This window comes from Branchiostoma lanceolatum, chromosome 15 (assembly GCF_035083965.1).
Source record: "Branchiostoma lanceolatum isolate klBraLanc5 chromosome 15, klBraLanc5.hap2, whole genome shotgun sequence".
Lineage (NCBI taxonomy): Eukaryota > Metazoa > Chordata > Leptocardii > Amphioxiformes > Branchiostomatidae > Branchiostoma > Branchiostoma lanceolatum.
Genome location: NC_089736.1, coordinates 3,673,465 through 3,700,278, shown reverse-complemented (window position 1 = coordinate 3,700,278; position 26,814 = coordinate 3,673,465). Strand labels below are relative to the sequence as shown.

General features: G+C 39.7%; 1 protein-coding gene across 1 annotated transcript; it reads right to left on the bottom strand.

Moving 5' to 3' along the window:
* Positions 1 to 7: 7 nt before the first annotated feature.
* Positions 8 to 25,787, bottom strand: LOC136421242 (DNA-directed RNA polymerase III subunit RPC1-like). The gene is made up of 36 exons (XM_066408462.1): positions 25,736 to 25,787; positions 23,906 to 24,041; positions 23,404 to 23,553; positions 22,347 to 22,506; positions 21,403 to 21,611; positions 20,490 to 20,611; positions 19,811 to 19,910; positions 19,334 to 19,411; positions 18,320 to 18,457; positions 17,792 to 17,943; positions 17,401 to 17,446; positions 17,176 to 17,271; positions 16,002 to 16,142; positions 14,930 to 15,127; positions 14,329 to 14,464; positions 13,718 to 13,830; positions 12,975 to 13,199; positions 12,352 to 12,463; positions 11,756 to 11,869; positions 11,095 to 11,252; positions 10,167 to 10,322; positions 9,515 to 9,636; positions 8,711 to 8,775; positions 7,989 to 8,108; positions 7,358 to 7,453; positions 6,717 to 6,868; positions 5,896 to 5,982; positions 5,217 to 5,282; positions 4,658 to 4,774; positions 3,794 to 3,905; positions 3,211 to 3,283; positions 2,678 to 2,777; positions 2,334 to 2,402; positions 1,957 to 2,090; positions 1,266 to 1,333; positions 8 to 663 (listed from the first exon to the last, which is right to left on the bottom strand). The coding sequence occupies exons 1-36, from the start codon at positions 25,777 to 25,779 to the stop codon at positions 653 to 655; spliced, it is 4,176 nt and encodes a 1,391-aa protein (XP_066264559.1). The 5' UTR covers positions 25,780 to 25,787; the 3' UTR covers positions 8 to 652.
* Positions 25,788 to 26,814: the final 1,027 nt, after the last annotated feature.

Sequence of the window (26,814 nt, the reverse complement as noted above, 5' to 3'; positions counted from 1 at the left end):
TCACTTATATATTTGTTAAGTGTATGTATCAGGTGAACTCCAAACTTGTATTATTTCGCGTAGACAAGTTAATTTCATGTTATTGATCATGTTCAGGGCAGCTGGAAATAACTGAATGAAAAGGAGGAACGAGGAATAATATTAATATGTTTTTTATTGTTATTTTGTTATTCAAAGTCTTTGAGCATCTAACAGTTGATAATGTTACTTTACAACACGTCATGATTTACTGTACTTTCTATGGTGTACTGATTTCTGCTGTTTGAAGCACATTGTGATGTGTTTTAAAATGTTGCTTCTTTTCAAAGAAACTGTATTTTCCTCCCGTAAGTTACGTTAACTTTGAATATTTACTCATTACATTGCATTAACTCAATGTGCATAAACATAAACATAAATAATGGTAAATGTCATTATCAGTACAGTAACCTTTGAATATCTCAACTTGCTGTTACAGTAGTTATTGTAAACTTTTCAGCTTCTCAACACCTTTTACGATGTAGGACTGCCTATTTAATGTTAATAAACTTTTTGTGAAAGAAACGAATCCAGACTCTGTCTTTGTAAGACGGGGAAAACTAAAGGTATGTCGTTCCCCTGTATTGCTTCGCAAGTTGTCCCCAATTAGCTATTATCCGTCAAGTAGATGATTTTACAGAACACCTGGGAAAGAGATAAAAGAAGACATCAAAAAGCTGTTGCATGTGATCAGAAAAAGGAGCAAACAAACAAACAAACAAAAAACAAACAATCAAACAAACAGTCAAAGCTATCAGTTTACCATAAGCAAGAATGAAACATAGCGAAAACAGGGTTGGAAAAGTCTATAGGCCCGATTGCCTGGGGTAAGTGACAGTATGTCCTACCCCACTGGCTCAATTTTTCAATAGCTGAGATTTTTCCTTTAGTAGATATTGGTCCACTAGCCTGTCTTCGCTGCCAGGGGCTCGCCTGACAGACCAGCCAAGAAGGCTAGCTGGCCCTCAGGCCTTCCAAATGTGTATGCAAGCGTCACTGCTCAGTTTTACTGAGATTTTTTTTTTCGCGATAAAAAACAAAAGGATTTCTTTGCTGCAAGTTAAAATGCAAAGAAATCTGTCATTCAAATTTCATGCCAGTGAAAAGTTGGTTCAGATCGGTAGATTTTTCATGGAGTTACCATAGAGTGAATTTTAAACTTGTCCAACCCTGATAAAATCATTTTACATTCTTGCCCTGAAATGAATATTTAAAAAACTTTGAAAAAAGTTATTAAGGTATGCCACCTGGTGCATGGAAAGTTGGTACATCAAACAGCAGTTTCCTACTGGCCGGTGCAGTGTCCTTCTCAGCTGTAAAAAACTGGTTAAGGAAAGTCAAGATCAAGTTTTTGTTCTATTTTCCTATGTTATGTCAAAAGACCCCTGATCTCCTCCCTTGAAATCTTGAAAAACGGCCACGGCCGAAGAGAATGTAATCTTTCAAGGTTGAACAAAGGTTGAAAAAAAAAGATGGATTGTTGAATTCTTCTATATACATGAAGCATGTATTCTATAGGTGCTTCAAGTAAAGTGAACTTCCTTCTGGATATAATCTTTATTGTAATGCTCAGTAGAATGTTATTTACACCACCCTTAAGCCGCACTGAGAAAAAGCCTATGCGAGAAAGATCAACATAGAATTTTGAAAAGGACAATGGTGCAGTAGTTTGGTAGGAAGATAAACCTAGATTTTGAACATGAAATATTAATTGACTTCACCCCAATGTAAGTACAATGAAAAGGTTATTGGTGGAGTAGTTTGTGAAAAGATAAAGTTTAGATTTTGGACATGGAATATTACTTGAATTCCCCCCAATTAATGTGAGTACAATGAAAAGGCTATTGGTGGAGTAGTTTGGTAGACAGATAAACCTAGATTTTTTAACATAAAAACTCTCAATTGAATTCCCCCAATGTAAGTACAATGAAAGGATATTTGTGGAGTAGTTTGAAGAGCCCAGTGCCGATGTTCATGGGTATACCCAGGATGATGCACTCGCTCACACCGCAGATGGCGTCCTCCTGTCCGTGGTACGACGCGTCAAACAGGTGGTCTGCCGTCTTCTCAAACTGGGAAACAACAGCAACTAGTTACTCTATTTTACACTGTACGAGGGGTGATCAACAAGTCCTTGGCCTCACCCAGAAATAAGGTGCACAACTCAGATTCTGGGGAATGATTTTAAAGTATAAAGTCTTTAATGAAGGTCTACCAAAATTCAAATCATTGTGATCATTACTTTGCAGACAACACTCAGTAACGTTAGGTGAGGTAGAAGGATAAAAACATGGACAATTTAGCTGACTACTTACTGAAGCCAGCATCAGCACACTTTCTTTCATCTTGGCCAGCCCAAATCTTGTGATGCCCAGAACCTCTCCCTAAAAAACATACAACACAATGTTAAATTCTAGTTACATACATTGAAGAAGTTGTCTATAAACTATCACAATTCATTGTCCCACATTTGCATACAACACAAAATAAACACTGAATCAAAACTAAGACATTTACAAGAGAAGAAATATCAAATTAAAGAAGATCATTTAAACAAACAAGGTAACAAAGAAAAAGCTTATATGACAAGCCAATCTGTAATAATTATACAAGAAGCAAGCTATCAGTTTTTGCAGTAGTGATAATTTCATACTAGTACCTTGTATGTCATGAGGTCTGCTAGCAGCATGACATGTCTGATGTCGATACTCATGCCGTGACTGGACATGGTGTAGGTGATCTCGTTCATGATAGTCACCCTGGAAACGGTGGGAAAAACAACGGCATAAGACACTGCTGTAGATACTGGCATGGCTACATGTACATTTTAGTGTTGTCATTCAAGATGTCATGGTGAAGATAGAAATTGTAGAAAAGGTATTATTCACAATTTTCCACAAAGCAGACAAAGATTTCAGCTGGCAAAGTTTGATCTGCTGTTACTTTGAATGAAATCTGACTTAGAAGTGGAAAAACACAAGACTATAGTAACTGCTGCAGTTACAATTGAGACTTTTACAACTTGAATGTGATCACACTTCACAACCTTTCACCACTTAAAATGATGAACTCTAACAAAAATAACACTTCAAAGTATTCTACATGTAAGCCAGGTTACTGCCAGCTTGGACTGAAGATCAGTGACCTTTTCTTCATTATTTTCCAATAAACCACACATTGATTTCAGCTCACCTAGCTGCTTCAATGCCCAGTGTTTTCTCTACGTCAGAGGTGTTGTTGGATGTTGTCCGTGTTCCCTTTACACCTACAGTAAACACAAAGGTTTCTATTCATAACACATGTACAGTGTATACTATGTAAACAGTATGTAAGATGTTTGATAGTGCATGCAACTTGCACAGTGTCAATCCTATAAAGAATGTGTCAAAAGCTCTAATGGGATTTCAACCTGCCAGAAATAATAATGCGCTTGCAAATAATAATTCCAGGGACATTTATGCACACATATAATGTATACTATTAGACAATTATACAACATACTGTACTACTAAAAGAATGATTTGAATACAATGTTATAACTAAAACTTTCTAAATCATCAATTTGTCAGATCTTAGAGATGGGAGACCACCCTCAGCTAACACATTCCTATCTTCCTGAATGGAGCCTTCGACGACAGATACTCAAATTATGATCTCTACCGCTAGAAGAACAGCGATTCTGCCAGATCACAATCTCCACCCTGTCATATGTATGTGTTAAGTGATTGTTAGGGGATAGGAGACTGCTGAAGTTAACCAGTGTAGAGCCGAGTACCTGGCGTAGCGATGACAGCCCTGAGGTTTTCCCCCTCCACCAACAGTTTGTACTGCTGCTCTCCCCCCTTCTCATCCAGGTGGATCACAGCTCTGGACACCGAGTCTACTCCCTGGGGTAAACAACAAAAAGAGTCAAATCAATTTTATAAACAGTACGAGTCTAAGTATGATCTTCTTTCTTCTTTCTTGTGAAAAATACCCAATACCATTTTTTTTTTCAACTTTTCATGCATATAATATGAAGTCCAAACTCTTCAAAATATGGTATTTTGAAAATAATGAAAATCATAATTCTAGCTTATGCACACAAATTCAGAAAGTAGATAAATGTCTTTACAAAAAGTATCAGGCTTGAAAGCTATGTTGAACACACACTGTCATCCATTTGCTGTACACTGTCTCTCTCTCCAATTTGATTTACGTCTTTTGTTCCCCATCATATATGGGGGTTGGACGTGCTTGCACATGGATAGAGGAGCCCCAGAACTCCTCATCAAGTGCAAGTCTTTTTTTGAAGCAAGAGTTTTTACGGCTGGATGCCCTTCCTAACGCCAATCCAAACCCTACTGTTGGGCTTAGGACATGGGAAATATGTGTTAAGTGCCTTTCCCAAGGGCACAACGTCTGGGTGCATGTCCGGACATGTCTGGGTACTCCACTGGGGATTGAACCTGGGTCTTATTGGTTCATAGCCGGATGCTCTGCCACTATGCCACACAGACGCCACACATGTCATCAAGTACATGTATTGTCCCCAGCTTACTAGTACTGGACCAGCACTCAAAAGACATAATGAGCACTAAAGAAATTGCATCTAGCCTTTCAAATTACTACTATATGGATGCAGTACAGGTAGACTTACCTTGATGACGACTTTGGGCAGGCTCTCCTTGAGTTTCTGCATGTTGTAGTACATGGTGCTCTGGGCAGTTTCACTGGGAGTCACACACAGGATGGACTCCCCGTGCACAACTATGCTCTGTAACACAAACAAACATAATCATCATGTCATATCTGTGAGGCAAACTAGTAACCTTCTGTTTATAAGAAGTGCAGTGGCCTCTTCATCAAGCTGGTGTCAAACAGAAGGAAAATAGCTTGCCCTATGATTCTGCTAGCTGCACAATTTTGAAATTCAGTGACCTTCTGGCAATCAACAGGTTTAGTCAAAGGTCACTGACAGAGTGATGTTGGCTTCAATATTTGACTCTCACTTTTAATTCCTTTGGAATGGACAGGTCTCAAATCCTTTCCAGTACCAGTAACTTGCTTATTGACATACAGAATTCTAACATTGGGCTGGGATTCAAACTTGATTCAGAAACAGGACAAATAGAAGACGTCATATAAGCATTGCCAAAGTAGTTCAGGATAGCATGAAATACTTGTACTTGAATCTAGAATGTTTGCATGTAACATACCGCAGGCTTGATCCTCAGCTTGGATGTACAGATGGAGTAACGTATGGTATCTGCTGATACCTCCAGCTGGAAACACGGAAAAAATAATCAGTATTCTTTGTACACACGTCAGGTCATTGTCTTCTGCATCCCTTCGGTTCTCACTCAAATAAAGTACATGTAGGTGAAGGCAAGCCTGCCCACTCACATGTGTCCTTAACTTGGTAGCTCCCACAAGAAAGGAGCTCCCCTAATCCCTTACACGGCATACATGGCAGTCTGAATTTTTAAGCCTAAGCATACACACCTCTGTGTGTACTGCTCTTAGACTAGTTCTAGGGAGGTTCTCTGCCACTTTATTTCACAAAGTTCATAGTGGATTTCAAGTCAAATACTAAATAGGAGTACATGTAGATGTGAAACTAAAACCGCTTTATACTCATACATTGGGAGATAGTAATACATGTAATTAAATCAAAAGGGCATCAAACATGCTTCTAGATGCCAACTTCCTAGATTATTACCCTGAGTTAATGCTGTAGAATACCTGTACGGACTCTGATTAAACCCAATATTAAACAGTTATGTTTGTCCTTTACTCTGGTTAGATTGGGGCCTGAAGTATATCTCTAAGCTACAGGGTCAAAGAAAAGGATTAATCACAAGATTGAAAGAAGTATGGAAAAAAGTACACTCCTACCTTGAGCAGTTTTATTCTGTCCATGTGTAGTTTGATAAGAAGGAAGCAGTCGTCTGGTAGGTACACTTCCTCCATGTACTCAGTTACCTGCAACACAAGCAACAAGTACATTAGACACAATAAACCTACAATTACAGAAAGATTTAAATAAATAAAGAAGTAATATTCCTTGCACAGTCAGTCATATTTTTGGCATAACCGGTAATAAACCCCTTTAAGGATCAACACAACAGGTCCAGTTATGCCCTGATGAAGGGACAAAGCAATATACAAAAAAATCCCTTGTTCCTTTGTTCAGTAATTCTCCTTAGAAGATTTTCACAATAACCCCCCTGCAGTTCTAGAGCAAGCTGCTAGGGGGCCCAAACCTACACCACTTCTTCATTACATCACAAGCTATCTGCCATCCAAAAATCAAACCCTAACCCTAACCATAGCACGTCCAGTTCAAAATATAGGAAAATTGAAGTTCTGCTGCAGTACCAAGGTCACATACCAGGGAGCCCAAAATCGACCATGAATTTCGGCTCCACAACACCCGCCCACATACCATATATCATAGTAATCCATCCAGAGGTTCTTGAGTTATGCTGACTACAATAGTCCGGAAACACACACACACACAGACAGACACACAGACACGCCAAAAACAATTTCTCCATTTTTCATGGAGATAATAATGGCACATATAAATGTAAGAACTCCAGCTTGTTTAAGGGAATCCAATAGCCTTCATGTACAAACCCTATCAAGCTGCAGTTGTTGGATGCAATAATGCATCATAATAATGTTACGTAATAATACTACTGTATCATACAAACCTCTCCGAGAAGGGACTTCTCAATGCGCCCTTTGACCCTGCGTGCGAACTCGGCGCTCGTATCGTCCTCCAGCTGTGCGGTGATGATGGGCGTGCTGATGTTCTTAGACGCGTTGATGATCTCCTTAATTCTGGGGACGCCCAAGGTGATATGTGCGAGGTGGTTAAGGAGGTAAGCTACAAAGGACTCCACTTCTGTGTGCAGTTTCATACAGAGCTAGTATGTTAAGTTCTAGGAGAAGAAGAAAAACTGACAAAGTCTACCATAATGACAACTGTAAATGTCTGTAACATCTACATTCTATGTATTATGTTGGACAAAGCCATTTTTAACTTCTAAAAAAAGTCTTCAATATATTAACTATATCATGACATCAAACAATAAGCTGTGACAAGAGCAAAACCTGTTGAAGGATATTCATGAAGTGGACTCTAGCAATGTATATGTCACAGTAGAGCTTGGAATTCTCCTAGTAGAGACTGGAATCCCAATCTCTACTAGGAGAATTCCGATTTCTCCTGAATTTCAAGCTCTACTGTGACATATACATTGTTTGCAACTTTCTAAATGGTGTCTTCAGTATACATATTACACAGCTAATAACTAGTCAGTAACAAATGTTCATATATGTTGAAGGATATTCATGGAGGCGACTCCAGCAAAATGGAAGGTCTTAAGGGTCATCTGCGTCCCAGGTTCTCCTATACTCTGGGCACACACAGCACCAACTGCAGTACCTGTTGATAAGGGAAAAGATGTTTTCAACCTGTACAGCATCACCTGTATTGCTTCAAGACCTGGTGTGTATTTTCAGAGCTATAATTCTGACAAAACGTTGCACGCACACACATATAAACACACACACACACTTACACCTTTCCTTGGTACTGAACACTATTCACACACACACATATAATGTGACATATATACACACACACACATAAAGTAACTAACACACACACAAAGATAAACACAATCCATATTCATACACACACACACATACCTATAAACATACCTGTCCTTGGTGCTGAACACTATCCACACACACACACACACACACACACACACACACACACACACACCTGTCCTTGGTGCTAAACACCATCCACACACAAGCACACCTTTCTTTGGTACAGGACACTATCCAAACACACCTGTCCTTGGTGCTGAATACCATCTACACACAAGCAAATGGATCTGTCCTTGGTGCTGAACGCCATTCGCACATACAAACACACACTGATTACTATGTCCTAGCCCTGCTGCACCCACCTGGCTCTATCTTGGCCCTGAGGTACTTGTCCCTGACCATGATTAAGAACTGTGTCAGCTGGGTCGGGGTGATCCTCTCCAACTGCAGCAGGACTGGGGGCTGGGTGCCACTCTCTGGGCCTGGGGGTTAACACATATAAGTTAGAGCTTTGTAAATGGAGTGGGGAATGTTACAGAAAGCCTTTGTAATGCCTGCTATCTCTCCTATGTATTGAGTCAGCTAGACCATACTGTCACTCTATGAACCTAGTAGTTAAGACATAGAAGTTACAACATTGTAAATGATGTAGGGAAAGTTCCCATGCAGCCAATGTAACCCTTGTTTCCCCAATTTGGTCAGTCAGTTCTCACCCTAGCCTGTGTCAAACAGTCTTTCGCTTATGAGAGCTTATTGAGCTGATCAGTGGAAGGGCTGGAAGAAGCTTGATTTAGTCAGGCTAGTCCTCAATGTCCCTTTCTAGGCCTAGTGCTACAAACACAGAAGTTACAACTTTGCAAAGGGAGTAAGGAATGATCCCAAGCAGCTTTTGTAACCCTGCTTCTCTTACTGAGGTCTGTTTGTCTTCTTGGCCCGGTGGGTCAATCTTATATTAACCAAATCAAGAGATCTGATGCACTCTGTCACAGTTCTCTTTACTCCTTTGCAATGCCTTAAATACCGCCTTGAAATCTCATTGCCTTTACATGTACTATGTTTGTGACATGTTGATTGTATTCTGTACCTGTTTGGATCTTGTATTTCTCGTGTGTTGCTTCCACCCTTTCTGCAATTTCAGCCACAAAATCCCTGAAATTGAAATAAAAACAGTCATTATTTCCATCATTCCAAATTTCATTACTATACCACTACCAGTATTTTGCAAAATTGTTCTTAGCCTTACTTTTGTTTCAAAAGTAGGTACAGTTGTATCTGAGATAGTCTAAAAGGCATAATTTTTTGAAAATACACAATGAATTAAGTCCTTACTTGATGGCCTTGCAGAAATGCTTACTAGAAGTTGAGACATACAGGGCACAGGGAGGAAGGAAAGGCACAAAAACACAAGAGGAAGAAAGAAAAAATCATTACTCATGACAGAAACAGTAAAGGGTAAGTATGCAAGACAAGTCGCACAGGTTGGACAACAAATTAAATCATCAATTTGAATGTAGATACGACCCAAGTAGGATATACTTGGGCTTACAGTAAAAGGGGAAATATTTGTAGGGTTCTATGTTTACGTTTTCATGGTGAGCTCTTAACCACAAACTTAAAACCACCCCCAAAGGTTTTGATGTCTTCTGCCCTCCTAGCCCCTTGTTTCACCCACAATCATATAACTCCCGCAAACACTCCATTTTATCCCGACTTAAATCCCCCGTGACAAATATTTCCCCTTTTACAGTATTCCCAACATCTGCAATTTTCACAACACAATTTATCTTTAGAAATTTGTTTGCATACACAAAATTTACTTTTATCACAAATACTATTATAAATGATAATAGTATTCTGCTGAAAAATAATGTTCATCATTGTTGTTTACTTGATCTCTTTCCTGTACTCTTCGCTGACACTCATGAACTCAGGCTTGTCCACTATCTCGGCGGTTTTCTTGACCAGCTCAGCACTGGTTAGAACCGGTTCCCCCTCACATCTGTGAACTGCCTGGAAAAGAATGAAAGGACAACATTCAGAAATGTGACTCAGAATAACCTTAATCTACATACTAAAATACATCTACATATTCAAAATCACCTGCACCACATGCGTTTTACCTATGGCATTCATTTTCTTTTCATATCAAGTCTTTGTTTTTAAAGTCGTCGCTGTACTGAAGGATTTGGAGTGCAACTGTGAAGTAAGGCAAATTTGATATCAAATACCCAGTACATGGTGCAATGTAACTGTACAATATAGACATCAGAAATACTAAAAAAAAAAGTAGTAATACCTTTCATCTAAAGTACTTTTTGTAGAATTTTTGGAAAAGCCAGCATCATGATCATCCTGAGTACAAGGATTCCTTTCTTCATTATACACAGCTATCTAAAAATGAATTTGTTTCTGTAATCTCTTGCCTTTGTCAGCAGGACCAGCCCTCTGTAATAGCCACAGACTAGTTGAGAAGCCCTGGCTGTGTGTCCTGAACAGCCAAACCAATAAATAGATAAACAAAAAGAAAATTCTGTCCTCACCCTGATATGGTCCAGGACCCGTTGAAAGTCCACGGGCGTGTCCTTCCCCTCCATGGCGGCCGGATCCAGCCCGTCCCCCCCGTACATGAACTGGATGATCTCTCCCATCGAGTTCCTCACCATCAGGTCATAGTGCGAACACAGGTCCTCCAGGGACTGCAATTAGTTATCACAAATATGCAAATTTATACATGGGAATGTCACAAATATGCAAATCTTAGCATTAAGTCTTTCGTGAACTGTATGATCTCTCCCATGGAGTTCCTCACCATCAGGTCATAGTGCGAGCACAGGTCCTCCAGAGACTGCAATCAGTTATCACAAATATGCAAATTTATACATGGAAATGTCACAAATATGCAAATCTTAGCATTAAGTCTTTCATGAACTGTATGATCTCTCCCATGGAGTTCCTCACCATCAGGTCATAGTGCGAACACAGGTCCTCCAGGGACTGAAATAAGGTATCACAGTATGCAAATTTATGCAGGAAATGTCACAAATATGGAAATCTCATCTGAAAGTTTATTACAAGACTTAGTGTGTTTACATAAAAGTTGTGATGATTATTCAACTATTTGCAAGGCAATCATATCAACTTAAAAGACACATTAGAAATCAATTATAATTCCCTTGCATTCTCCCTTCTGTCTATTCTTAACTGACGGACATATTCTGGAAGAAATATCAATTGTTATCGTCTGAATGCTTTAGGTTTAGCAATGTAATACATCTCTATGTTAATGGCATCAATCAGCTAGTAGGGAATCACAACCTATTGCTACTCTTTTATATGGCTTGTATTTAGCATACATGGTGTGTGTTATTAACTTTTGTTGTCATGCTAACCATAATTAGACTAGCAATAAGACTAGCATTCAAAAGGCTGCTGCAACAACCACAATACTGAACAAAGTAAACCCCGCACCTTGACCAGTCTCCTCTGCATGTACCCCGTCTCGGCGGTTTTGACAGCTGTGTCCACCAGACCCTCCCTGCCTCCCATGGTGTGGAAGAAGAACTCAGTCGGAGTCAGGCCAGAGTAGAAACTGTTCTCCACAAAACCCTTGGCTTCTGGCTCTTTGGCTGAAAATCAAGAAAAAAAGAAATTTGAAAAAAGAAATTTGAAAGATGCATCAAATCTTACCCAAAAAACAAGCTGATTTAATTCTGGACTCTTTTGAGATTGTTGGAAAAGCATGATTGTGATTATTTTATTCTAGGCCGAGGCAAAAAATATTATATAGGAAAAACCTTTTTGCTGGTCAACTAATATTCTTACACACACAAAGAGTTTCTAAATTCTATTAAAACCCAGGACCATGCAATTGGAGAAAAGATATCTTCTTTTCTTTCTTCAAAAGCCTTCTAAGATGTTTTCTTGACACTGTTTTGACTTTTTTTTAAAACTGATGATGTAAAAGACTGCCAGGATTGGTCTTTGAGAGAAGGCCCTTTTTTTACGTAAATATAATCTAATACTATGGAAAATTACAAGGGATGTCACTGACATACTGTAGATTGACATTTTAAAACAAGGACAAAGCTGCTGCTTGTATATACATGTTACTACATGTAGGTGAACTTACAGTAGCGTTTGAAGTGTGGGAGTGCCCTGTCCTCAAACCCGTTAGGCACCCTTTGTCCTGAGATGGCCTGCTGTCCCACACACGCAATCATCTGGGAGATGTTGATGAACGAACCTGGATGAAATAAAATTCTGTTACTGTTGCTCTTGTGTAATACTGCCCCTTAGCAGCACTTTGGAAAACGTCACCTTCCAGGACTATGAAATGGCAGGTTTATTGCATACGTGGATACAGCCATGGTGCTGTTGTTGTTGCTCTAACTTGCTCTTGATACTGCCCCCTTAGCACCTCCAGCTTACTTGAGTCAGATGTTCATAGTTTGAGCTGAACAATCCTGTGTTTACTTTGCATGTGTTAACAAGTAGACCCTTGTGACTTAATGTTGGAGAAGAAGTTTTAAGATTGTAATTCGGGTTAGCACTTTTTTTATGAAGCCTTGTTTCCATTCATTTTACCATGCTTTCCTATGGCCAGCTATAGCAGCGGCGTCAGCTCCAGACTATTGCTCTTGTGTAATACTGCCTCCAAGCAGCTATGTGAAAAACTGCATCTTCTGTGACTATGAAATGTCAGAGAGGAATGCATTATATATATACCTTTCGACCCGCAAACGGCCATGGTGAGCGGACTGTTGCTCTTGTGCAGCTCTGTCAGACAGGCCTTTCCTGCGTGGTCTCGGATAACCGACAACTCCTTCAGGATAACGGCCTAGAAAAAAAAAAAAAAAGTTCTCATGATAACATCTACAAACATAATTCCACCAGGTCACTATCTGCCACCATGAATAATGTGTCTAAAGAGATCTCTAATACAGCGCCCCCCAATAAAATGAACTCCTGCATCTCTAAACTGTGTATACCTGGGGGTGCTGCTGCACTACAGATCTCAAACACTGTGAAACTTCGAAGTGTACAGACATTTCTAATTGAAGTTCCTACATGTACCAACAGAGGCTGTAATTCAGATGGCCTACTGTCAGGATTCTTCCAGACATCCAAAATGATGACAGATGACACAGGACTTAAATCCAAAAATGTTGAAACAGTTACAGCCAAAAACAATGTTGCTTGGTAAGTGGCCAGCACATGGCCATAGACTGGTCAGCTAGTGACATCGATGTATCACAGATATTCCAAAACAGAAAATAAAAACCAGACAGGATAAATGCATTTATTTATACAAAAATGTTAGCAAAAAAAAGAAAGAAAAGAAAGCGTACCTCCAGAGTTTGATCCGGAGTACATCCGGGTTGACTCTGTAGCTTCCCCTCCTCCAGCTCTCTGATGAAGGAGTCACAGTTGCCGTACCCAGTGTCCAGAAGGTTCTTCTTCGCAGTGAGGAGACCCTCCCCTGGCGTGACGTCTCCGATACCGATGGAGAAGCCGCGGTTACTGAGGAAGAACGGGCAGATCCGGGCCAGGCGACTCATTGCTGTAGCAGCAGCCTGGTACAGAATATACAAAATTCAAAGATCATGAACTGGTTTATTTGATCAACTGTTACACACTTGAAGTACATCATTGTAGCCCTACGGCTAAATTGCAGATGTGCAATACACGTACATGCTTAAATTGCTAATATAATAACAAATCTGCTATAAATATCGTAATATTTACATTTTAAAGTCACACACAGGATTTGTTGTTCACAATAAACATCATTTTACATGTTAATCAAACAAATTTCAAGATATTTGATTAAAATGACACTTGAATCTTGATGTCTTGTGAGCTCAAAGTGTTGTGCACTTGATTATGATGGTAACATTCATTCCCCAAAGCTTGTAACAATTTGAAGGTGGGTACTAATACATTTAGATCACAAGATATTGGTCAAAAAAAAAAAGAACATTACTAACAACCACTTCATTTCAGGCAACAAACATTTGTATGTACTCTATATGGATGATCCCAAATAGAGTACATATTTCAGGGTCTAGTAAATATGATATGACTATCTGACCTCCTCTCCATAGTCCCTCAGCAGTATGTAGAAGATGTTGTTTTTGGAGCCGGACCCCAGCATGGCTTTGTCCATAGCACCACACAGTAACTCTCCACAACGGATTATTACAACTGGGGAAATAGGAACAAATTCAAGATTAAAGAATGAACTGATCAAATTATTGCCAACATTTTCAGAAACTGAACATGTAAAAATTTCATGCATTGCATGCAAAATACAGTTATAATATAAGTCCTGTGTTAGCATTGAAAGGATAGAAAAACAAAATGTGAATATAACAATGATACTTTTTCTTTTTATTACTTTGATAATAAAGAACGTTTTAGCTTCTTTTTATACCCTTATACATGCACCTGTACATGAGTTGTCATACAACATTTTGAAGAAGTTGCAAGTTATTTCTAAATTTGGTGATTAAGTCTAACAACTACATGTAGCAGTTTCTCACCGGTGTTGTTTATGTAGCAGTAGTGACTCTTCGAAATACTGGGTGCATATCCACTTTTGTTCACCCAGTATAGGAGATATGCAGCTGATTTTTAACTAAATTTAAGCTTAAGTTTGGTTGTTAGGTCACAATATTGAATTTCAAGCCCTGATACACTTACAAGAGTCGTTAGTGCTGAGATCTTCCCCCTTGGTGTAAGACTTGGTCTTGGCCTTGAGGTTACACCTGATGGGAGACGTCTTGTTGGGTTTGAGGAGGAGACTGAAGATCTGCTTCCCTGTCCACAGGCACATGGGCTGGGGAAACAACAGGAAAGGTCAAGATTAAACACACATCTTATGTCTAGATCTGTCTAAGACTTTAGTTTTACACTTATGATTCCTGCTGAGCCAACACCGTATGCATCAGACACTGCTATAGACTGGCAACCAAGACGAGCAAAGAGGGAGTCTATTATTTGTTCACGCAATCAATAGACAAGAATGTGGTATAGATTTTTTAAAAGGCCAGAATTTGTTTCCGTCATGTTCATCTGAATCTTTCTTGTCACCTTTATTTCCTGTGAAATTTCTTTTAAAGATGTAACATATAACATGTTTAAGAATATCTTCCCACTTTTATGCCAAGCTTACTGTATTCTGAATTTCAGTAATTTGGCAGAACTAACAGTCATTTCTTTTCGTGCCACTGTCATCAAACCTTAACTGTGCACAGTGTATTAAAAAGAATGCATAATTCAAGAAGACGAATGCTGTGCTCACTTTCATGATGGCAGGAGGCGGCAGGTCGATCCGTTCCGTCCTGTCCCCGCCGGACAGCATGGAGGCGATGATCTGACACGCCTTGGCGCGGTCGAACATTGTGTCCTTCTGCGTCAGCAGGTACGACCCCGTGATGAAGTCCTGGATAGCTGCGATCAGCGGTTCACCGTTCCGCGGGGTCACCAGGTTTGACTTTACCTGTGGGTTACAGTACATGGAAGAAATGTCTTAAGCTTCAGGTAGAAAAATTGAACATCATTTCCTTCTGCATCAGTGGGTACCACCCCGTGATGAAGTCCTGGATGGTCGCGATCAGAGGTTCACTGTTCCCGGGAGGTCACTAGGTTAGACTTCACCTGTGGGTTACAAATACATGAAAGAAATTTTTTAAGCTTAAGGTAGAAACATTGAACATCGTGTCCTTCTACGTCAGCAGGTACCACCCCGTGATGAAGTCCTGGATGGTCGCGATCAGAGGTTCACTGTTCCCCGGAGGTTACTAGGTTAGACTTGACCTGTGGGTAAGAATTACATAAAATAAAGTCCTTGCTGTAAAGAATTTGAGGTTAAACACGGTACATGCTGCTTCTCTGTTTAGCACCTATGGGAAAGAGAATGGAAGTTAAATACTGGATGGCTGCGATCAGCGGTTCACCATTCTGTGGGATAACCAGGTTGGACTAAACCTGTTAAAAAACATGCATGAAAAATGTATTTCTGGCGATTGTGATGTAGAATACTCTTTACATTTTTTTTCTATTACATTACTTAAGATATTTAAAAAAATCAACTGCTGCAAATTTTAGAGTAAAAATAATTCAAGTATCTACGGTAGACCAAAGCAAACTAGAGGTCTTTAAGGACTTAAAAAGTTTAAACCTACATCAAAGCCGACTTTAACTAAAAAAAATTACTGGAAAATTCATGAATTTCTTAAAACTGATAATCCTCTGTACATAAATTCTCTTACAAAAAGAGAATCACTTTGGCACAGGGCCTGGTATAATAACTAAGCATCATGGACTTATTACGAAGATTATCAAAAAAGTTTCCACTTAAGTATGTTATTTACCCCCATGAGAATGAGAGCCTCAGCCTTCGCCTCCTCTGTCTGAGGGAGATGCAGGTTCATCTCATCTCCGTCAAAGTCAGCGTTGTACGGCGTGCACACACACTCGTTAAACCGGAACGTTCTGTGGGGCATCACCTTCGCCTGGAGAGAACACAAGTCAAGATCCTGATCTGTCCTTGGTGCTGAATGATGATCCATATTAGTATGACCTACACCTCATTTCAATGTGATTTAACTCTTATGCTGTAACCTATAATCTGTGCAAATCATGCTGAATAGCATAACACAGTTCCAATCCTCAGTTAGGAGAGTCTTCTTAAGTCAAGTCATACTTCTTTTGAACCCTGTCCAAGGTAGTGAATGATATTTGTTTGTGGACACTCAACTATATATCCTTCTTTCAGTCTTTGAAGGACATTGAGACTCAGTGCCTTGTCAATACAAGGCTCTGCTCATGTTGATTTAAAAAAAAAACAACAACATAATTTGGTGAGCAATGGCTACTGAACTTTTGACACAGTCATTGACTGAAATAGGCCAGAAGCTCTAACTAGTACACCAGATCAGTGGCCACTCTATGGCTCACATCTACCATGTCTTGCAATTGGAATACATAGTGTGAAAAAGGCTGGAACAGCCTTGAAGGATTGGAAGCCACTGTCTTTTCCATACTTACATAGTGAGCCATGATACTGAGCTTGTGTAGAGACTTACATAGTGAGCCATGATACTGAGCTTGTGTAGAGACTTACATAGTGGGCCATGATACTGAGCTTGTGTAGAGACTTACATAGTGAGCCATGATACTGAGCTTGTGTAGAGACTTACATAGTGAGCCATGATACTGAGCTTGTGTAGAGACTTACATAGTGAGCCATGATACTGAGCTTGTGTAGAGACTTACATAGTGAGCCATGATACTGAGCTTGTGTAGAGAGACTTACATAGTGAGCCATGATACTGAGCTTGTGTAGAGACTTACATAGTGAGCCATGATACTGAGCTTGTGTAGAGACTTACATAGTGAGCCATGATACTGAGCTTGTGTAGAGAGACTTACATAGTGAGCCATGATACTGAGCTTGTGTAGAGACTTACATAGTGAGCCATGATACTGAGCTTGTGTAGAGACTTACATAGTGAGCCATGATACTGAGCTTGTGTAGAGACTTACATAGTGAGCCATGATACTGAGCTTGTGTAGAGACGGCTGTCTGTTGAACAGAACCACATCCTTGTCCTTCAAGTGTCGCTCCACAATATCCCCATACTGTAAAGGGATATAGAAAATTACTAAATTGTGACTGAATGAAATATAAAGTTCTGATATGCATTGATATTTACAGATTGAAGCACTTACATCTGTAGTCTTAACAGTACATGTATAACAAGTATTTACCTTTAGTTCTTGTGCTATCTTTTGCCTGTTGCCATATTTCAGGAATCTGAAACAAAGGAATAGAAACAACTTTGAATACATATTAAAAATCTACCAAAGAACTTGAGGGGTAATGTAAGCTTCTGTGTCTTGTGTATACAGCAACTCTAACAGCAAGACAATTCATTTCTAGATGGCTACATCTTCTTTGCCTACTTTGTAAACTGTCTAAAACTTTCATGTTTTGATTCTTGACCTTTAACTTCTGAACCCTGACCTTTTGACCCTCATAGTTTTTCATTTATCTAGATTTCAATCTAATTTCAACTTAGAAGTTCACAGTAAGTCTTCTTTGCCTACTTCATAATTCTTCAAACTTTGAATTTTTAAACTTTGACTTCTGAACCCTGACCTTTTGACCCCCGTAGCCCGTGACTCCACAAAGTTGGCCCCTGGGTGAGTGTCACACCCGTTCACTATCAGCTGTCTCATAAGCTGGATGTTAGCCTTGTTCACTTTCTCTGGGTATGTCAGGATCTTAGCCACGTGGATGGGCACTGCAACCTGGGATAAACAGACATAGATTTAGCTTGAAAGTTCACCTGTGCTGGATATCATTGTGAGACTGGTTTAAACTGTAACTTCCAACACACATCTGTATCTGTATAGCCGGTATAACTGCTCTTTGGCAAAACACACCAGCTTCACAGGCACGTGGAGCAGCAGCTGGTTAGATTACACTGAACGACCTAACCTCTGACAGCAAGTGTTGTTTAAAATTATCTAATGAGACTGCACCTACCGTACTTGGTAGCAACAAGTTCCAGTCTCTATACTAGTTTTAGGGAAAAACAAATCTTTTGAACACCTTGGCTGGATGATGCATGCACAATTTTAGGTACAGAAGTGCTTAAGTGTGAGTGAGGTATAAAAGTCTCACCTGGTCTATTCTGAGGTTAGGGTCAGGAGAGATGACGGTCCTGCTGGAGTAGTCAACTCGCTTTCCTGACAGGTTGCCACGGAAACGACCTTGTTTGCCCTTCAGTCTTTGGCAAAACCCACGAGTTGGTTTCTTTGGCTGCAAGATGAAAAGATTAGCTTGAATATCTTAATACGTTTCTTCATTGTTTTCAAAAGCCTATAGCAACGTTAAGCATCTTATCTTTTCTTTTCTTTCTTTAGATCAGGGCTGCCTCCAGCTTAAATTTTTTCCATGCCACTAATTGTTTGGGCACCGGTGTTGTTGATTTTTGTTGTTAAATTTGTTTATTTTGAAGCTTACGAAACTATATTTTCAACAGCTTCATGTCACGAAGATCAGATTTTTTGGAAGGAAGGGGTGAAACTTTTGTCTGTCCCAACAAGCAAATTTCTGTTGTTGGACAGAGGGATGGGTCCTGGAGACAGCCTTGTAGTAGATACAAATTTTGTAAACATTGCAAAGAGAAGTCTTTCCATTTCTGAGATTGAGTAAATGTTAGCAGAAATACTTGTTAAAGCTTTAAACCTAACATTGTTATTATACAACATAGCAGTGACCCCTAGCAGTCACTTGCATTACTGCAGCACTAACCTAGAAGCCTTTCATTTTCTGAGACTGAGCAAATGTTAGCAGAAATACTTGTCAAAGCTTTAAACCTAACACTGTTGTTATACAACATAGCATTGACCCCTAGCAGTCACTTGCATTACTGCAGCACTAACCGAGAAGTCTTTCATTTTCTGAGACTGAGCAAAAGTTAGCAGAAATACTTGTCAAAGCTTTAAACCTAACACTGTTGCTATACAACATAGCAGTGACACCTAGCAGTCACTTGCATTACTGCAGCACTAACCGAGAAGTCTTTCAATTTCTGAGACTGAGCAAAAGTTAGCAGACCTAACACTGTTGCTTTGGTTGCTATACAACATAGCAGTGACCCCTAGCAGTCATGTGTAGTACTGCAGCACTAACCTGCATGTTGAGAGGAATGCCTCCCTGTTCACTGTTGATATAAAGAGCACACTGGAGCTGCAGGAAGTCCCAGTCTTCCTGTAGGGGAGAGATTTCTCACTTTTAATACCATTCTGATAAAAGATCAGTAATTCCCTTCATCATTAGCTTTTAATGAAATGTGTAATAGAATAACAATGGACAAGGCAGAATAAGTAGGCTTCTGTCTAGCTTGCACGACATTAGAGGATAGTCCTATAATGTGATTGTAGTCTTTTCTTGTGGAGGGCATCAGTCAGATTACTACACTGACTAATTCTTGAGCAGCAGCCTCTATCATACATGTATGTGCTTTAATGCAGTTTCTGTTTTCTTTGTTGTCTTTTACAAGCTCCTGTATACCAAGTTAGAGTAAGTCAGAGCAGAGCAATTGCTTATCCAATAAGATATTACGTTTTGAAGGCATCTATCTCAAGGATCTTAAGTTCCTGCACCTACCATGATCATCTGAGCCCGTGCTCCCGTCGCCCTGTGCTTCTGGATGACATCATTTAGGAACAGGATTTCTGTCAGCTTCATGGTGACATCATCTTCATTCCTACGATGAGATACAGATATCAGGTATTTGTTCTTTTTTTTTTGTACCTTACTTTCAAAAACAGTACAATGCTCTTACTAATTTCAAACTGAAGTTCTGTTTAAACCTGTCTTTCTCTGAGACGGGACAGGATTAGCAGATAAATTCACACATTGTACAAACCTATGCAGGACAGGTGTATTGTATTGGTTGTCAGTCAGACCAACTATAACTGCAGGCAGTACATGTAGGTGACATTTGTCTACCACCTACAGTCGTACTTCTCCTGACTGACAACTCGAGGAATGCAAAAGACAACTAGAGACAGATTCTGAACAGATATCCAATAGGTTACACATCTCAAACCAACACACAATGTAGCCCCACACGTTATTATCTCAAATTTCTAAACTAGATCAATACACACGTCCCAGAACAGATATCCAATTTCTCACACAGATTGAGTCTACAGGCAATGTAGCTCACATTATAAGGTATAAACAAGACTGATAGAGTGATACATACGTCCCTGCCTTGAGTTCAGTAGAGACAGAAAGCCTGATACAGAGTGGCACATGTATAAGTGAGACTGATACATACGTCCCAGCCTTAAGTTCAGTAGAAACAGAAGGCCTGATGCAGAGTGGAGGGACCAGAAGGCGGGTCAGGATCATGTCCTGGGGACGGCCGTGTTCAGCGTCCATGATCAGGAACGGCAGGTCCTGGAGGACACAGATTCAGGAAAATCAGTTCAAATTCAGAAGGAAAAATTAGTAGGTAAGGATTCAAACCGCATTCTTGCTGTAACGCTACTTGTATGTGACAAGTTGTGACAAATTATGCCATCATGAAGTGAGCTGAGAAGTTGTTGTATGTAGCTAATTTTTGGTTGTGTTAAAAGGGCTTTTACTTTAATCATTAACTTAAAAAGAGTACTCATGAAAACCATTTGACAAATATATCAAATGAAGAAAGATGCCCTCCAAAGGAATCTATGTGAGTAGAGTAGATTGCAGAAAAGGAAAACTAGAATTCCTTGTTTTAAGAAAAACTTTTGTAGTCAACCCAATTATGTATCCTTTGAAATGACCTTGCTTCAGCAGGTTGCTTTAACAAGACTGAAATCTGGTTTACTGAATTCAACACTTTTAAAATATTTCTTTAAAACAAAGACACACATCTTTAATACTACAGTACTATTACAATATGGGGGTGTCCCTGTGGTGTAGTGGTCTGTGCTTCTATCTCTCACCACATCTGGTTCAAATTACTTGGACCAGAAGGTCTGGGGTTCAAGCCCCAGGTAGGAGACCTCTGGACAAGAAGTGCATTGAGTCATATCAAAGACTTTATAAAAATGGTACATACTTATGAAACAGTATGGAAGTTAAACACACTTCACTGCCAGTGGACTAGCCCCCTGCTGCAGTGATTGCACCAAAGTGTGGCCCAGGGCTATGAAACGAAGATGGGCACCTTATGGTGTGGGAGGATTTTAACTTTTAACTTTTACCTGATGAGGAATCCTGCTGAACATGTGCAGCGCCACCATGGGGTTGAGGTTCTCCTGCGCCCGGGGGATCAGCTGCTCGATCTCCTTGTTGTGCTCCACAGCGCTCTGGAACGAGGACTGGAAGTCTATCACCACAGGGTCCACCACTTTCTTTGTGCTCTTGTACCGCTCGTGGACAATCTTCAGAAGTCCACACTTCTTCACTGGACCTGAGAAAAAGGGAGATAAGCACATCTACTTTCTTGTAATCTAACCATTTACCTTCTTACTTCTGCTGCATCCACACCCAAGCCAATGAGTAAATGAAAACTATGTCTGTGTAGCTTTAATCACTGAGTTATATGCCAGTGTTACAAGATCTAAGCTTGTTTTTGATGGGATCAGGGCAAAATGTACGATGACAAAAGACATGCGCATTCACTTAGAACAGTTATTGGACTATGGACCCCCTGTATCACGACAGGGTCCACTACTTTCTTTCTTCATGCTATTATACTGCTCATGAACAATCTTCAGAAGGCCAAACTTCTTCACTGGACCTGAGAAAAAGTCAGACAATCTACTTTCTTGTATTCTAACCATTTACCTTCCTACTTGGAAGTACTTTTGCTGCATACACACCCAAGCGCACAGGTATGCCAATGGCATTAGCCTTTTTTGATACTGCTTTACTTGAGGTAAAGTGTGTTAATTACTTTATTAGTTTACACTGTTGGATTACACTGTAGTATGAACATTAACCACGTAACTCAAGAAAATGAAATAAAAACTATAAAGATTTAAATAAATAATAACTTCATCAGATGCAAATCCTTAACATAAAGTTTGTCAACAAAAGAACAAAATATTGCTCTAAATCATCATGCATATGTATTGTACATAAAGCGGTCTATGACTGTGTGTTTGTTTGTTTGTTGGCTTGATAGTCACACAGTTTTTCTTACCATTGAGAGCTCCACAGTGAGAACAGTATGAGACTTTGCGACACTTCTCGTTGATTTTTTTCTTGAGTCCCTTCCTCTGCAGGTAGCTGAGGTTGGGCCGTCTCAGCGTGTCTGTGAACGTCTTCCTGTCATCTTTACCCAGCAGGACTCGACTGCAACTCTGAAAGGAAGAACACATCTCACATATGAGCTCATACGGTATACCTTTCAGTATCCAACATTATAATAGTACACAGGGTTTTTTCTATAAGAATTTAGTAAGAGGGAGCACACATAGACAAGGGAGAGAATTCTATGTATTTATGGAAGGATCGATTGCTGAGTAAAGGCTGTATCTGGATATTAAGCTAAAATTTGAATTCGTTGAGGGGGCGCTGGGCTGAAACAAGAGGGCGCAGCGCCCCTCTTTCCTTATCTAGATGAAGCCCTGGTACATCTGTATGGCTGGTATAACTGCCCTTCGGCATAACACACCAGCTTCTGTATCTGAGTATGTATAGCTGGTATATATAATTGCCCTTCAGTGTAACACACCAGCTTCTATATCTCAATATGTATTGCCGGTATGACTACCCTTTGGTGTAAGACACCAGGCACATGGTGTGGTAGCAGCTGATTATAGTATACTGAACGACCTGTCTCACCTCTCCTCTAGTCTAAGTCTAGTTAGGCACTGTTAAGAACATGTTACTCACCTATTCATCTATATATATCAAACCTTCAGACTATTGGGCAGCACCCTCAGCTTTGAAGAAATGTAATTATAAGCTTGTGAGACAAGTATTTTTTCTTTATCTGTATTCAAGGCACTACCCACAGCCATGAAACCAGAGTACTACCATCGTCATATGTAATGGAACGGTACTTACTATTGCAAAGATAGTTTGACTGCGCTATATCCTTTGGCCTGACAAATGTGTCACTGTAGTTTCCAAGTCCATTCTGCATCTTATTTTTTTGGAGAAATTTTTTCTTCAAATATGCCTTACAGATACAAGTATATGTACAGTCTATGAAGTACAAATGATGATAAGGAATAGATGCATTTTGTACATACCTTGCAGATACACTGCAGCACATGTATGATGGATTTGAAGTATCCCACATGGAAGACTGGCAGTTCCAGGTCCACGTAGCCGTAATGCCCCACACAGTCGGCCAGGTTCTTCCCACACGTCTCACACGACTTGTCTTTGGTGCTGGTGCCCTGGAAACAACAAATAATAAACATCTTTTAGATGTTGCACATCTTGTAGATCAGCTGAACTGCAGAATGAAATCTGTTTTGTAACAATATAGCTGTGCAAAATCCTAAAGGTTTTTCCAAATCTTGAAAAATTACCTTTAATTTACCGTAATCTTCCTAATAATGGTGGAAAATACAACTCACATACAAAATGCAAATGTTTTACTGGGCTATGATAATAAAATCCTGTGAGAAGAAAAAGGAACCACCATACATTTTTTTATTAGATATCATAGATTTTCCATAGATTTTCCTTATTCTGATACTTATGGTATCACCTTCTGATGGGTTGATCAAGTTTTTCTACACTTACCATGTGATTGTCCAGCACCCCGTAGGGCACAGGCACCTGTCTGCTGTCCTGGTTGTACAGGTTCTTGCTGACCACGTGGATGTGGGACTGCTGCCGCATCTCCTCGTCTGACATCATCCCAAAACAGACATGGCTTCTGCACTCGCAAAACGGGAGAAAAAACAGTGAAGTCAGCAACATTTCTTATCTTGATGATATCGTATTCATAAATTTTCCTGGGTTCCCAATACATGGAATCATTGGAGCTGTCTTTTACTTGCAATTAGGTTTTGTGTAACTTTTGAATGTCCCAAAGGGAGAAAGACTAGATTAAAGGTTTCCACAGTGTTGATAAGATGTCAAATGAAAAGTATGCCACACACAGTACCAGACTACCAATACAACACATGATTGAGATGCTACAGCAGCGTTCGAAATACCCGTCTGCAATCTGCAAAATGCAGAAAGATTTTCAAGATTGCAGAAGAAAAATTAAACAATCTGCAATTTTGCAGAAGAAAAAAAATCTGACTCTGGCTCTCAATTCAGGAGATTATAATTTATATAGACTTACTAGTAAGCAAACTAGCGGCGCTGTAGATATAAACTGAAACCCACAGCACCGCGCAAGATGGCGGCATTTCAGTGCGTTCCGACTGCCTGGTGCTACTTGAGGTCAGTTTTTTTCGGGGGGTTTCGACGCTTTCCGTGATAACTTCGGAGACTAATCATGTGAGAAAATGTCAAATTCGTGTATTTCCGTCAACCCTCGCTAATCTCCGCGATCTCGAGGTCGGCAAAAGTCGGGAAAACAATTCCCGGATGTTTCTAGCATGTCGCAAGCATGCGATTTCTTCGGAGTCCGAACTCGGGGCATGGGCGCGATGACAGAAGAAACGAAACGGTGGCCACTACATTAGCCCGTGGTCCTTGAAGCCCAGATGGCAGCGATGAGGTTGAGAACTACTCGGATAGACATTGAGCACCGCCTTGTGTGGAAAAGGCGGAACATTTTCTCCTGTGCCGAGACAGTGGGGAGGGGGGCACCCACCGTGAAAAACTAAATCGCTGGGCCGTCTCTGGAGTCTCCTCGAATGTCCGAAGTCGGAGTGCGATGTTTGAAACCGATAGCGATGTTTCAGATTTATACCAAAAACTACACAGAGGCCAAGGTTTGCGTAAAGCCTTTTATATTGAATTTTAAATTTTTTCTCGGTTTTTGTCATTTTTTCTGTGGGCCGTGGCTGTGTCACAGGTCGTGCGATCTTATTTATTAATTATGATACGAATCAGAACACGTATTTCTCGCAAGGATATAAATAATGCCCTTGTCCTCCTTATCAGGCAGGCTGTTGAATTTGTTTTTAATTTCAATACACATACTGAAATAAATTATCAAACGAATATTTTATTTGATTGATATAGAATAAATATGCTTTTGCTGTTGCAATTTTTGCTATCAATTTGAATATCTTTCACACACATGCATGTTATTCCTCAACTTTGCTAGTGATAATCAAAGATAGAGTGAGAGAATAAAGAATTAATGTTACAGCAATGTTGCAAAGCTAGATATAATGTAAATAAGTAGGCATTATTAAGTTGAGAAGGTTGTAGTATGGAGGCATGTGTATTTGCAGAAAATATTTTCAAATTGCATAAAAAAATTTTGACATTCTGCAATATTGCAGAACACTGAAAAAAGTATTTCTACCACTGTGCTACAGTGAACTGTGGCATTTGTTAATACACAATAGCTCTCTGCATACAGCAAGCCTTTTTTCTGTTATCCATATTTTTAAGAGAAATTTAGTGATTTGCATTGATCTAAAACAGAGTTGTGAAACTCACATTCTTCTCGCCAAGTCTGCCTCACGGAACTGTTCCTTCACCATGGTGACTGCTTGTCAGGGGCAGACTTCTACAACTTGAAGAATGTTCCTGAAAATCTATTTTACAAAGAACACCTATGGTAAATCATTTCTGTTACATACGCGAGAAGGAAGCATCCTTCATGTAAGTGTAACATGCAATATCTGTAAGCTCAATTCCTTCAATTAAGTGTAAAGAGAATCTCCAATATCCTATGTTCTACCAACCTGATGAAATCATTTTCGGAAGCTCAATTCCTCCTATATAATTTATTGTTGCAACTGTCACACCCACTTTATCAAGCCTCGTACCAGCCCATCATGAGCTACATGTACCTGGGATCTCCTTGGTACTGTGGATATTACCTGTCTATTTAATAGAGTATCAAGTTCAGACATATATATGTTATTTCAGAATTTTTTATCTTAAGTTTTTTTTTACATTTATTCTCTGAAGATATGTCTAGATAAGACAATTTCGTCACCAACTTGCACAGAATACTTAAGTAACTATGTGTAAGAATGCGTCCACTACATACAGTGTTACAAACACGTGTTTTATGATATTACGTTACACATCGGCTGATGCAAGTAGGCGTTGCAAACGTGACTCGACTGCCCCCCTCCCCACACTACACGTTTCTTTCTCGTAACAGACTTACAGTTACATACTGAGGGAAATACTACATACCTTTATTCTGCTGAGCTTTTACTTGTCAACAGTCAAAGGTCATAGCTTGCCTGAGACATTTAACTTTCACAGTTTGCTATGCTTAGCAAAGCCTTCATCGAGATAAATTTTAAATTTTTCTACATTCAACTTTGACCCAATGTGACCACAACAAAACGTAACTAGAACCGTTACATGTCAGTTGAAAGAGAGAAAAATGCAATAGACTGATATCTATTATACAATGCAAAAGGAATGGATTGGAGTTGTATCTGATATTGAAGGTACTTTGGTAATGTGGAGGATTAGAGGAGAGTAAAGTCTACAATCAGGTAGGATTGTCTACTTTTACCTTCTGATGTCATCTTTTTCATTTGTAGTTCAAAAGT

Bases quoted from the DNA above. Each gene is read 5' to 3' on its own strand.
- LOC136421242 (XM_066408462.1), bottom strand. From the start codon at position 25,779: ATGGTGAAGGAACAGTTCCGTGAGGCAGACTTGGCGAGAAGAAT. The intron at 3,284-3,793 runs GTACTCGGCTCT...TGTTTACTGTAG, and splicing joins GGCTGTCATCGCTACGCCAG to GTGTAAAGGGAACACGGACA. The intron at 2,778-3,210 runs GTGAGCTGAAAT...CACCGTTTCCAG, and splicing joins CTGGGCATTGAAGCAGCTAG to GGTGACTATCATGAACGAGA.